Source organism: Pinus tabuliformis, chromosome 7 (assembly GCF_031772625.1).
Source record: "Pinus tabuliformis cultivar Carrire ecotype Pingquan chromosome 7, CPIR1, whole genome shotgun sequence".
Taxonomy (NCBI): Eukaryota; Viridiplantae; Streptophyta; class Pinopsida; order Pinales; family Pinaceae; genus Pinus; species Pinus tabuliformis.
In genome coordinates, this window is record NC_142293.1 from 1,143,095,502 (window position 1) to 1,143,109,534 (window position 14,033).

The 14,033-nt window shown below is 40.6% G+C and overlaps 1 protein-coding gene across 1 annotated transcript; it reads left to right on the plus strand.

Moving 5' to 3' along the window:
* Positions 1-5,383: 5,383 nt before the first annotated feature.
* On the plus strand, positions 5,384-10,911 carry LOC149251542 (uncharacterized). Its single transcript, XM_089453918.1, has 2 exons — positions 5,384-6,013; positions 6,745-10,911. Exons 1-2 carry the CDS (start codon positions 5,384-5,386, stop codon positions 10,909-10,911), a joined length of 4,797 nt encoding a protein of 1,598 aa, XP_089310044.1.
* Positions 10,912-14,033: the final 3,122 nt, after the last annotated feature.

Genomic DNA, 14,033 nt, shown 5'->3' on the forward strand with positions numbered 1-14,033 from the left:
TTATGCAATTTATATGCATATTGTGGGTAAAGTCAGCTTAGGTTAGCATCATTTGGTATCAGAGCTAAATAAGGAAATTATGTGTTATGTTTTAAAGATGTGTATGCAAGCAAGAGGAGATCAAGTTATTTGAAGCCGATAAGTAGAAGGCATGACATAAGATGAGAGTAAATGATACTCTTAAGAAGAGATTGCAAAAGCATAAAGAAAACACAATGATGTTTGTTTTCTTGAGGAAAATGGAGATTCACTCAAATGTGAAGAGCGGATAGAGACTGCTTGTGAAGTCATACAGGTACTGTTTTATTTAACTCTGGTTTGAGTTTTGCAGGTTAAAGACAGAGTAAAGATTGATAGAAGCAGACAGACAAAGAAAGATGTATATGTTCTAAAGAACAAAGTGAATGAAAGACTGGAAAAACAAGTGGCAGTGAACCTGAAGAATCCAACTGAAGGTTGGACAGAGTAGACAAAAGTGTTCTCAGAAGGAAGCTGAACAGCAAGCTTTTGAAAGCTTGGAATGATCTTTGGTTTAAATATCATTGATATGCAGGTAACAGTAATTAGTGAAGCATCTCAGCAAGAAGATCACAACCTGAAGAGCAGTGATGAAGGAAGCCAGTAAAGGTTTCTGAGAGAGAGTGGCAGAACCTAGTATTTCATTTGTGTTTGAAATACAAGAGGACAGTTGTGTTCTCAAAAGTGCAGATGAGTTGAAGTCTAGAGCATGGAGTGCTCATATGGTTCCAGAGGAGAGAACCAAAGAGATGCCAAAAGACTGAGCTCAGAGGAGAGAAGCTTAGTGAGGTATCATGCAGCAGGGAGGACTTGTTGTTGTAGAGACTTGTGCAGTTCATAGTGAGTGAGTGAGGAACTCATAGAGGTTTAGAGAAAAGCCACAAAGTGAAGAAGGAGGATGCCAAGGAAAATGGAAAGAGGATGAGTCAAGAGGAACTTGACAAGGAGATTGCAGAGATAAGAGAACAACTCAATGTATTAAAGATGATACTAGAGGAAAATCAAAGACTAGGTTGGGTCTTGAAGAAAAAGCCAGTGAAGTGGTCTAAGTTACAGAGAAGGCTATAACAGAGGCAAGTGAAGTGGCTGGTGGAAAAACTCAGATAAGCAGAGTTGGAAATGGACGTTTCCATTTGTGAACCAGAACAGGGTGAGGTTCTGGTTGAAGATGAAGATTGGAGATCTGTGAAATATCTTGAGGATTCAAGACAACAAGAAGTTTACTTTGCTAAGGAAGGAATTATTGATGATTTTCTAAATTGTTGGGCAAATTCAGATCAGCGGGAGGATGTAAAACCTTGTATATTTGAATCTAATAATTTTGATGTGACTACAGGTTTTGCAGAGAATGAGAAATATTTTGAAGTTGTCAAAAGTATGGAACAGTATCTTTCAGAAGATAAAAACTCTGAAGTAAAGAATGATGGAGAATGTCTCTTGAATGAGAAAAGCAGTGAATTATTGCAGCAGAAAGAATTTAGTAATACAATGATGTTTCAAGTTGTTACAACACAACAACAATTTATTATGAAAGAAGGAGATGAAATTCAGTCTGAAGAGCTGATATGCGAAGCAACAGTTGAGACTGTTGAACCTTGTAATTTTCAAAATGATAATTTGTGTATAAATGCAGGAATCATTAGTAATGACGAAGTGTAACAGAGAAATTGAATTGCTAGAGTATTTTCTGGTAAATTCAGAGTATGACAGTGTGATTGCAGAGGAAGGAGTTCACTAAAGTGAACAAGAGAAACAAGAAATAATCGAAGTAGATGGTGAGGAGGAGAGACTAGCTGATAGTCTCATGAATTCTTTTGAGAATTTAAATCAGCATACTGATGTGTTGATAGAGGAGGAGAAATTAGAGTAGCATACTAATGTGTTTCCAAAGGGAGAAGAGGCACAAAAGCCTTATGATTTTAATTTTAACAATTGTTTTGTGAGTGCAGGTTTTGTTGCAAATGCCAGAGGAAATTTAGCACAGATGAGCATCCAAGTAAAAATTATGGAAGAAAAGGATTTTGTGGAAGTATTTAATCCATGGAACAGAGATGTTCAATTGCTAGAAAGAATGCTAGAAAGTCAGGATTCAATGCAGAAAGAGATAATCATGAAAGAGGATAAGGATAAAAGGGCAGTAAGAGTAAGAATCTGACAACTTCAAAGAGGGGATAATGAACAACAGTTTGAAGAGTTAGTGAATAGCAGCAACAACCTAAGACAAAGAGAAAGAGGTAGCAGTAAGTGGCAGAGTATGGACCAGCCCAAGGATGTGCTGGAGATGGAGATTGAAGAATTATGGCAATTAATGATGAAGCAGTCCAGAATGAGGAGATTGACAACAGCAGGAAGTGTGATCAATCAGAACTTGAAACTGATTGACAAGGAGAGGAAGATGAAACAGAAGACAATTGACATACAACAACAGCAAAGGTGCAGAGCTTTCAGACAACTACAAACTAAAGTTTGGGACCCTGGAGGTTTCTTATCAACATATGAAGACACATGATCAGGAGATCAGAAATGTTTTCTACCTTGGGAGTTTGATGCAAGAGCATTCAACTTAGAAAGATCATTGTATTTTAGTAGACATAGGGGGTCTTTTGTTTCAAGGAAGTTGGTTTCCTAAGTGTTAAATTAATGTAATTATTTAGGCTTTTAAGTCATTTTAATGAGAATAGGAATTAATTAAGTATTTTGAGGCATATTTGTAAATGTTCTCGAATGTTGGGGAACATGAGAGATTTAGGATAGTTGAAAGATTTGGGAATCAGTTGTAAATCTTAGATTAGGAGTTGGTTTCATGATTTGAGGAACTAGGGAGAAGCTTTAGGGATAAAGAAGAGATTTTAGGATTTTGTTGAGAAACTTATGGATCTAAACCAGGAATTGGTTATAAAATCCTTTTGTATAAATGTAAGCATAAGGCATAGAAAGGGGTTAGCTAGTTAGGGGTTAGCTAACTAGGAATTAGTTCGAGAGTTAGATAGGTTTGACTGTAAGCTTATGCGCAGGTAGGAAAATAGAGGCCACTGATTAGAAAATTAGGCCAGAGAAAGAGACTCTTTATGTAAATATTTATTTATCAATACAGAGAATTCGATTCCTGAATTGTGTAAGTGTGGATTGAGTAATCGAATGATAAATTGTGTGTGAATTAGAGTTTTTGCATAGTATATGTATGCAGGTGGAGTTCAAGAAAAACAAAGAGAAGAAGTGAGGATGAAGGATCGTGTCGGATCGTTGAATCCGATTGAAGGATCAATGTGAAATTCAGGAGTAACAATGTTTAAGAGTACGAGAAGTAAGTCCAAGAGGGATTTGTGTTGCAGAACAACCAAAGACCAAAAACCCTGGAGGAACTCAAACCATAGAAGAACCTTGACGAACCATGTAAATGTAAAGAAAGTAAAGGCACAAAGGAATGAAGTAAACGTGCACAGGAACCATTGGATCAACTAGATTAACGGACGAGATTGTTTGCAATAAGTGGCCAGGATTAAGTTGCGTAGAATGGAGTCAAGAAGATGAGCAGCAGAGATTAAGCCACGTGTTGGCAAAAGGACAGAGCAGTTTTCGTAGGCAAAATTAGTTTTCGCACGGCCTCAAAACCGTAAGCGGTAATTGAAAAATGGACCCGATGAAGTTATGAATGATAACTTAATCTAGTTGAAGTCTGGAGGTGATCAGACTGTCCGTTGAAAGGGTGATCGGACACATATCACGTGCAAACAAGCATGGGGTTTAATTTGGAAATCAGACCCGATGAGAGTTTATATAGTGGGGTTAAATCTTCGTTGAGTTCCAATGATCAGGACTGTCCATGGGTTGACGGATCGAACGATAATCGCATGGAAATGTGCGTGTAGGTTAATATTTTGAGTGGACCCGATGTGTTTATCAATGCAAGTTAATTTTGTTTGAGTTCTGGAGGATGAATGGAGATCGCGCGATAGCCATTGATTTGGTGGAGTGAAATCAATGGTGGAGGTTGAACGCGATAAGGTGAGCATCGGTAAATGTGCAAAGGTCATGGAAAGGCAGAAAAGTAAGGTTAAATGGTTTATGGTATATTTCTATTATAGGAGAGTTATAATAGAAACAAAGCTGGATTAATTAATTAAAAGGTTAAGTCAAGTTTAACCAAGTCTGAGACCATGGTGTGGTTAACGTGGAGTTAAGTCGAGACCAGAGTTAAGAGGTTATGGTTAATACATGCGCGATTAAATAGTTATTAAATATTTAGGAAGGGTGTATAAGGTTCTACTGGAAAGGTTAATTAAAGTTTAGACTTTGGGTTAATCACATGAAACATTTCTACATGAAGTTTAACTAAGAAGCCTAAAGCCTTAATTTGTGAAGGTTTGACTAGACAGGGAAATTAAAATTCCTAGGACATAATAGATTATGCAATTTATATGAATACTGTGGGTAAAGTCAGCTTAGGTTGGCATCAACAAACATACCAACAACCAGGGTTATAGGATCCTCATCCATAAAGCTACAAATCCAAGAAGAGAAAACAGTGCAAGAAGAGAAGGAAGATGAAGGGAAGTCGAAGATGAAATTGTTGAGCTCAAGCAGCAAGTTGAAAAATACCAGCAAAGTAAGGAATTAAAAGATCGGTTAGACAAGGCACAAGTGACTATAGCTTATTTGCAGCAGGAAAACATGGAGCTTAGAACTAAAGTGTCTCAAGAAATAGTGACATCTGATGCCAAAGGAAAGGGTAAAGTAGTGCTTGATGTTGAGAAGATGAAAGAGCAAATTCAGTTTTCATGGAGACCTAAGACTAGATATATTGCCAAGGTACAGAAGCAAGAATAGTAAATTGTGCAGCCTGTGGTTTTTTATGAACAAAAGGAATATGAGAAACTACTAGAGTAGCCTGAAGGTATGCAACATCAAGTGGATCAACTTAAAGAAAAAGACCATAGGGATAAGATGGCCTTGTTTAAAGATGTGGAAGTTGCTTTGCTTTCTCTTCAAAGGGAAAAAAAGAAGCTAAAATGGACTTTGCCTCTGCATAGGCAAGTGAAGAACCTATATGTGCAAAACCTAAGTCAATGATGTATTAAATTAGGATTCGTTGTAAGAAAAACAATTCCCATATTTCAGTATATGCACTAGTTTTTGAATGTATCTAGGTAAAAGTTAGTTTTGGTCAATGAATTTGACCAGCTAGAGTAGGGGATCGAATAATTAAGGATATATACAGATATCAAATGTATTTTAAAGGATATGGTATCAAACAAAAACCTGAAGGAAGCGCGCGCGGAGCTGGAGCGGGATTGAAGACTCGGGAGCAGTTGCAGCTTCGCCTCGGCCTGGGCCGCGAGGCCTGTCTTGGGGCCTGGCCTCCGCCATGGCCCATTCTGATCCATCTCTGGGGGATGCAGAGAAAGCTTTCTCTGATTTGGTAAAATCTCTGCCCCCCGTCCGTCCGAAACCAACAACATCAAAATTTGTCAAGAAACTTGATACACTCCAAGAAGTTCAGTTACCTCCTTCTCTCCCTCGAATGGCAGCGTTATCCTTAGCAGAAAAAGGGCTCATAGGGCAGTTCACAGGCTTATGGCCTTCACCAAAGACAGTCCAGAGATGGGTGGAAAGGAACTGGTCTGATAAAACACAAGGAAAGATCTCGATTCGATTTTGTGGCAAAGGTTACTATACTTTTCACTTTGAAACCAAGGCAGACAAGGATCTGATATTCAGGAACGGGCCCTATTTCATGGATTCTCGAGGGTTATATCTGAACAAATGGACTCCTGACTTTGACCCTGAACTCGATATTCCTAATGCGGTACCGGTTTGGGTCCGTCTTCCCCACCTCCCTCTGCATTGCTGGGGAGACGATTCGGTAAAGGCAATAGGGAATGCTGTAGGCAAGTACATTGACAGAAGCGAGCCTAAAGATAACATGCAAGCCTGTGCAAGGATTTGCGTAGAAGTGGACCTTGGAAAAGGCCTGCCAGAAGCCATCAAGCTGAAGGTGGATGACTGGAGCTACATACAGCAGCTGGACTACGAGCAAATACCCTTCAAATGTAAGGTATGTCATGAATACGGCCACTTTGCTAATAGATGCTCTAAAATTACTAATCTTGAAGCTGAGGACCAAGCAGAACAGTGGGAAACTGTGAAAAAAAAGAAAGCAGCACCTCAACCAAAGCAAGATCCACCTTCTGAACATCCGGGCTCTTCCTCCCCCCGCCCCACCTCTCCCTCTCCAAATCCTCCTGGACCCTCCCTTGAATCTTCTTTCCCCTCCTCCTCCAACCCTTTCTTTATTTTATCCTCTGATGACCCTCAGTCTGACCAGCCTTCTCTGATCGAACCTCCCTTGATTTCTTCGACCCCCTCTCAGCCCTCCATAGATCCTCCCCCCCCCAGAACCACCAGAAGCTCTTCCAAAGACTTTGGCGCCTCCAGCGATATTCATAAGAAACCGGGACCAGGAAGAAAGTCAGCCAAGCAACATCGGGAAGAAAGCACACAAAAGGACATAGCCCTAGGGATTCAAACCCCTATGGAATCCTTCATTACAGGTTCACAAGAAAAAGAAACAGTAGGTAAAGATTATGAGAGGCGAGCACCTCCTCGCTCAAATGCCTCATGATGAAGCTTTTATCATGGAACAGCAGGGGTATGGGGCACCCCTCCAAATCAGCTGCCCTACGAGATCTTCTTCAAACAGAAAGACCAGAAATTGTCCTGATACAGGAAACCAAGCAAAGTCAGAGCGAAATGCAAATAATTATAGATGCCCACAAAAACTTCTCAGGGGCCAGTAGCAACTCCAGAGGAGCTTCTGGAGGAATTACAACTATGTGGAACAAGCAGTTCTGGGACTGCAATTCCTTCGTCCTCAATCAAAATTGGGTTAGAACCAACCTTAGTAACAAGGAAGAGAGCTGTGATCTTATCATTTATAATGTCTATATCCCCAATCATTACAGGGAAAAGGAACAATGTTGGAAGGAACTGAAGGAAGAAATAGACAATGAGCAGAACTCAAATGTAATTCTTGCTGGAGACTTCAATTTAATCCTCCATGCGAATGAGAAAAGAGGGGGCATCTTCACCACCGATCCCTTCAGAAGGCAAATGGAAATGATAATGTCCGACCATGAGCTGATGGATATCATTCCAAAAAACAGGAAATACACTTGGAACAACAGAAGGTTGGGGCCAGGCAACATTATGGAAAGATTGGACAGGATTTTGGTTAATGTCTCCCTCCTCTCTTCCTTTGCTGCAGGCCACACCAAAATTCTCAGTACCACAGCCTCAGATCACTTCCCCATTATTTTAACGCTGGACTCCCATTCTCATTTGGGTCCAATACCATTCAGATACAATCCTCTGTGGAAAGACAACGCTGAGGCCGAGGCTATCATAGACGCAACCTGGAAGCAACACGTTGAGGGCTCCCCAAGCTATATTTGGGAAACAAAACTTCGAAACATAAGGAGAGCTCTAAAGGATTGGGCAAAAATCAGCTATCAAGAGCCAGAAAAAATAAGGGAAAAAATACAGCAGAACTTGGAAGAGATTCATAAGCAAATAGAGGACCACGGATTCACCCATCAACTGAAAAACCAAGAAAGGGAAGTTCAGGGCCAGCTAATTCAAATCAAGAGAGCGGAAGAGATCAAGTGGAGAATCAAATCAAGAGAAGTATGGCTGAAGGAGGGCGATAAAAATACGGCCTACTTCCATAAGCAGGCCACAGTCAAAAAAACAAGGAATAATGTAAACACGATAACTGATAGCCAAGGCAGCCAGCATAATGATCAAGAATCCATCAAACGAGCTGCCTTCCTCCATTACAAATGTCTCCTCACGGAAAACCAAGGAGATGCTGATTATTCAAAGCTCCTTAAGCATCTACCGGGGAAAATATCTCTTGAGGAGAATGACAGCTTAAACAGTGAAATAACAGAGGAGGAAATCAGAAAAGCCATCTGGACTTTACAACCAGATAAGTCTCCAGGTCCAGATGGATTCCCAATAAATTTTTACAGGGACCATTGGCATTTGATAAAAAAAGACCTTGTTAAAATGATGAATGGAATCCAAAGGAAAAAGAAGATGGGGGGCTTCACAAACTCAACTTTCCTTGCCCTCATCCCTAAAGAAAATCGCCCCACTTCTTTCTCCAGATTTCGACCTATTTCATTGTGTAATACTTCATATAAGATCTTTGCAAAAATCATAGCAGCCAGACTCCAACCCCTTCTCCCTTCCCTTATATCCGAAAATCAAGGAGGCTTTATGTCCAACAGGCAAATTCATGACACCATCACCTTGGTCCAAGAAGCTATTCACTCCAGCACTTCAAGGCAGGAGAAAGGTTTCGTTCTTAAGCTTGACTTAGCCAATGCATTTGACCGAGTACGACACTCCTTCTTGTTTGCTGTATTGAGAAAAATGGGATTCAACTCTGACTTCATCAGCACCATTGCAGCTTGCATCTCTGGCCCTTGGATTTCGCCTCTCATAAATGGACGCCCTTGTGAAGCATTTCAATCCTCAAGAGGGTTAAGGCAAGGTTGCCCCCTTTCTCCCTATCTTTTCATCTTGATGGCGGAATCCTTTAGCAGCGCCCTGGATCACAACAGAAGAGTCGGCCTCATCTCTGGTATCAAGTTTGGAAATGGAGTGAAGAATATCAACCACTCTCAATTTGCTGATGACACTCTGCTCATTGGAGGGGCATCCACTACTATAGCAAGGCGTTTCAAAATCCTTCTGGACCAATTCATGGAGTGCTCAGGAGGAGAGGTCAACTTCCATAAAAGTTGCATCTATGGATGGAATATCTCCAATCAAACAGCTCACAGCATAGCCAATATTTTTGGAGTAGCCTACAAAGCAACCTGGGACCACTTCACCTACCTTGGGATGCCGGTCACCATGGGCTCTCTAAAAGCCACTACCTGGAATGAAATAATAGACAAAGTCAAAAGGAAGGTACAGCAATGGGGAACTCAATGGCTTAACCCAGCAGGCAGATTAATTTTGCTCAAATCAGGTATCTCCTCCTTACCACTATACCGCTTCACTCTTTATCAAGCTCCTGTCTCTTTTCACTATAAGCTGGAAACTGCCCTCCGCAACTTTTTATGGCAAGGAGGGAAAAAAGAAAAAAATAGATTCAATTTGGTAAATTGGAAAAGCGTAATTCAATCCCAAGATAGAGGTGGACTGGGAATTAGAGCCCCTAAAATTCTTAACCTTGCTTTCGGGATCAAAATGGCTTGGAGATTAATCAATGATCCAAAAGCTTGGTGGAAACAGGTCATTGAATGCAAATATCTCTCTGACAACAGGCAAAGACTCCTTGATTCTGATATTCCCAGTAGAAATTCTACTAAAATCTGGCACCTTTGTAAGAAAGCACTTCCCATTCTCAAACAAAACATCTCAAAGATCCCGGGGGGAGGGACCAGCATTAATTATGCCACCGACAAGATAATGGGTTTCCAACCTCTAAACACAGTTGAAGAAGCCATTCCCTTCATCCTCCATCTTAATAGCAAAGGCATTCAGAGGCTTGATCAAATTTCAAAATGGGATGTTGACACAGGAGCCTGGACTAGCTGGGATTTTCCAGTTATCCCCCCAAACTTAGAATTAAGTTTCCAAGCTTTTCAAAAAAACCTTCAGAACAGAGCCCCCATTAAAAAAGGCACAGCAGATGGATTTAGATGGGACCCCACGGGCTCAAGCTACACCATCAAGTCCGGCTATCAATTCATCTGCAACAGCACTTATCAAATTCCTATCTGGAATCATTGGAGAACAATATGGAAATCAGAGGCCATCCCCAAGGTCAAATTCTTCATATGGTTGCTGTTAAAAGGCAAAATCCTCACTTCTGAAAATTTAAGAAAGCGAGGGATATATGGACCTTCTATTTGTCCTAACTGCTGCTCAGCAGAAGAAACCATCCGCCATCTTTTCCTTGATTGTCCCTTCGCGAAGAATTGCTGGATCAATATGTCCAATTTGGGAAATATAACATGGCAATCTCACCAGAACATTGCAGAGGCAATTCAAGATTGGAGAAGGAGCTGTCCATGGAAGGATAAAAGGAGCAAGATTGTCAAAAGAACTTGGGATATCATTCCTCACAATCTCTTATGGAAAATCTGGCTTACAAGAAATAAAAAAATCTTCCAAAACAAAGAGGGTAATGTATGGAAGACATGCAACAAGGCCCATCTTTTGGCACAGGAGACAATTGCAGCAAAACACTCAGGGACAGTCAAAGCAGCAGATTACTCAGTTGAGGAGAGGTCTTTTATTAGGCATATTCTTGGCCGGCCAGGACATCAACAGAGTATTCAGAGAACTAACAGACAGCATCATGACCAGACCAAGAAGTGGGATATCAGACTTCCAACCCAGGAATTCAAGAAATGGATTCAGAGTAACAACTGCCCGATTTTATTCTTTGATGGCGCCTCCAAGTCCAACCCAGGACCAGCAGGCGCGGGAGGAATTATTATAGATGAAATAGGAGAAGAAATCAGCAATTACGAATGGAGTCTGGGAAAAAAATCTAATAATAACGCAGAGGCCTTAGCTCTCTATCAAGGGTTGTTGCAATTGAAAAATCTGGGGATTAAAAAAGCTTTAGTCATTGGAGACTCCTCTATCATTATTGGCCTCATGAACCACAACCAAAGATCACCAAACAGCAACCTTCAGCAACATCTCCAACGAATCAATCTACTTCTCAAGCACTTTGAAAAAATCAGCTTCTACCATATCCTTCGCACGCTCAATGGGGAAGCTGACAAACATGCGAATAACGCAGTCGGAAAACCGGAAGGTGTGATGAGGCACAATAACAGAGACACCTTCCAGCCTCTGCCATGATTCAGGCAAATCCTGACTTTGCCCAGGCTCGCAGATCCACCAAGCGTGCGACGGGCTTAGCTTCATCAGCACCAGGACACTTGACAGAGAGCTTGGAATGCATCAGTAGTCTCATCCAAGCATCGACTCAAAGAATAACTTGCATCCCAAGGAAAACCAATCAATTCAGTGAAGGCCGGAAGATCGATTACGCTGCTCCAGCAGATCGCCATCGGGATTTAGGAGAATATCTAACTGCCACAAAGGATCCGCCTACAGTAATACACTCAGGCTACAGCAGGTTTCAATCCATAAATACGGGCAGAGGAAAGAAAAGCATTGTCATTCACTGCTTTGCGCAAGAGCAGATTCATTGGTTTGATGAAGGCGCTCTCGTCCAGGGGAGAAGAAAAGATCAGTCATCGGTATTGCTATTTTCTATCTTGTTTATTTCTCTTCTAATCTCAGTCGTGGTGTTTTACAGGAGTAGAATCTGTGGGGAGGCCAGTATTGCTGCTCTAACCCTTCTTCACTCTCTGCCCTCTTTCCATTACCTCCGCTGGTCGCTTTTAAATCGTCAATCTTGCACCTACAGCAAGCTCCCCTCTGTTTCTTTCTCCCCCTTCTTCAGTACTCCCCCTTCTTGCTTGTGCGCCATCATCAGGGTCCACTTATATTTCTCCTTTGGCGCTCAGAAAGTGGGATCTCCTGTATCCTTTGATAGTGCCCCTCAAACCCGTCCGCATTATATTTACAAAATCTTCAAATCCTTAACTGCCTTCTGGGGCCTCTTCCTTTTTTGCATCCTCCATTTAATGGCACGCAATGAGGACTGTCTGCACTGCGCAGACCTTCAATTCGAGCTGGAAGAAATAAGGACCCAACAGTCTCTGATTGAGGAAAAACAGGGTATTCTTGCAGCAAGGCTAGAAGAGCATGACCGGCGTCTAGATGAGCACAGTAGAAGACTATTTGAACAAGACCGCATCAACACGGAGAAATACAAAGCAGAAATTCAGCTCTTCATGCACAGGGTCTCATCTCTCCGAGATCAATTCGAGCAGCTTTCAAATCGATGTGGCCATGTTGAAGAATCGCTCGCCACTCTGAAATCTTGGATGGATAAGCACCCCAACGCCACTAGCTCATCCAGCGCAAATCAAGGAACCAAAGATGAGAATCCAGAAGAATCAACAGCGAGACACATTCAACACATAATGATCGATTGAATGAAAACCAAATGCATCTTTTTGTTATCTTCTTTCATCAGAATCTATACCAGCAACATCTCTAGTAGTAGTAAGGAGAAAAGTAGCCTAAGGATCAAGGGGGCAGCCTCATTTTGTAAACCCCTTGTTTCCTCTCAATCTGCGAACTTTATGTACAAAGAGGGATTCAGACCCTCGTTTTTTTCAGAATGCAATACATAGCAACCGACTCTTTCAAAAAAAAAAAAAAATGTATTTTAAAGGATATGTTGGTTTTGTTTCGAGAAAAGACCTTTTGTACACTGTAATTTTGAAGACTTTTGCCAGTGAATGAATGGAATAACATGTGATTTGCAGGGATTCTTGTGTCAAAATTTTGGTGGCTTGTGCTCCTTTGAATTGTGAGTTATCTTATGTGTTTTTCATCCCTTTTATGTACATATTTATTTCTTGGAAAAAACTAGATGATTGATTTAGAATTCACCCTTAATGATGCTCTGGTCAGTTTGCCAAGTTATAAATGTTTTCATCTTTAGAACAAAATTTTAGAATTCATCTATTGTTTGATTCTCTAATGTGATTGTCCTTCACTTTTTATCCTTCACCTTCCTCAAAAATTTAATCTAAAATCACTACCAAAGCTACCTACCTCACCCCTATTGAGAAACCCTCTATTTTTCCATCATCTCACTAGACAAAAAACAAATTTTGATCATGACTCCATGCCCAATGGTTTTCCTCCTTTTCTCATCAACAAATCTCTAAAAAAAAACCTTTGAGCTTACTACCTAGCCTAATATCCCATTTGTTGAGTAAACTAAGAGAGAGAGAGAGACCTCTCCAGGCTAGAAGGGCTAGATTCTAGCCTTAAGTGGTTTGTGGTTACCTCTGCAATTTTTCTCCTCGGCCTAGGAAAACTACAGAGTGTTAACACGTTGAACAAACCACAAATGATCAAATCATGGACACATAGATTAAGAACACTCACCAACAAAATATTTAGTTGTACTAGGTTGTCAAATCCAACCAACACTTGCACCAAGGCAAGTGGCTCACCAGGCACCAAGATTAACAAAAGTTTCCCCATCTCATGGAGGCACTCAACGCAATGGGGATCATTGCTTCTTAAGGGGGGAGGATTGATCTAGGTCGATATTGGTGGCCACCCACCTATTCCACTTGGACCCCCAACACTATTCCCTGTAAGTTTCCTATTTTTCAGCACAGTTTTCTATTTTTGGTAGTTTTTTGGGTCCTAAACTTTTCGAGACATTTTGAGGCCCTAAAAGATGATTTTTTGGGGAAATAGGAAAATGTCCATCATTTGTAGCTGAAATTTGTTGTCCACGGATAGACCTTTCTAACGGGATATTGTGCATGCCAAATATAGATAATGTCCCAAATTTACGACCACGTGAAGTTGGCATTCCAACTAACCCCATCGAGGCCAATAAGCTTTTGGCACTTCATCTCCTAGGGTTAGGTTTTTGGATGTCTAGGGTTGATCATTATTTCTTCATGATAAAAATGCCTCAGAGCCTCATTGTAATATAGTTTATTATGCATGTAGCCATCACATCTCTTCTTACAGATAAGCTACTATTGTTCGAGCTAGTTTGTTTTGATTATGCATGTAAACAATTTTCAATATTTTTTATCTATTCATTGAATTTCAATTTCACTATATCTCTGTGTTTATGGTTTAAAGTTGTGTTTCATTTCGTTCCTTCATAAAGTTGGCTCATGATTCCTCCACTTTTTCCACTTTGAAAGCACTGAAATGGATGATAAACAAGATACTGATCTCATTTGGATAATGGTTTTAGCACACTAAAGGGGGAAATGAATATCATACCCTAGTAGTTAATAATTATATGTTTTTGTATTGATTGTATTAATAAAGCTTTCTATCATTTGATTTTTTTTACATACACT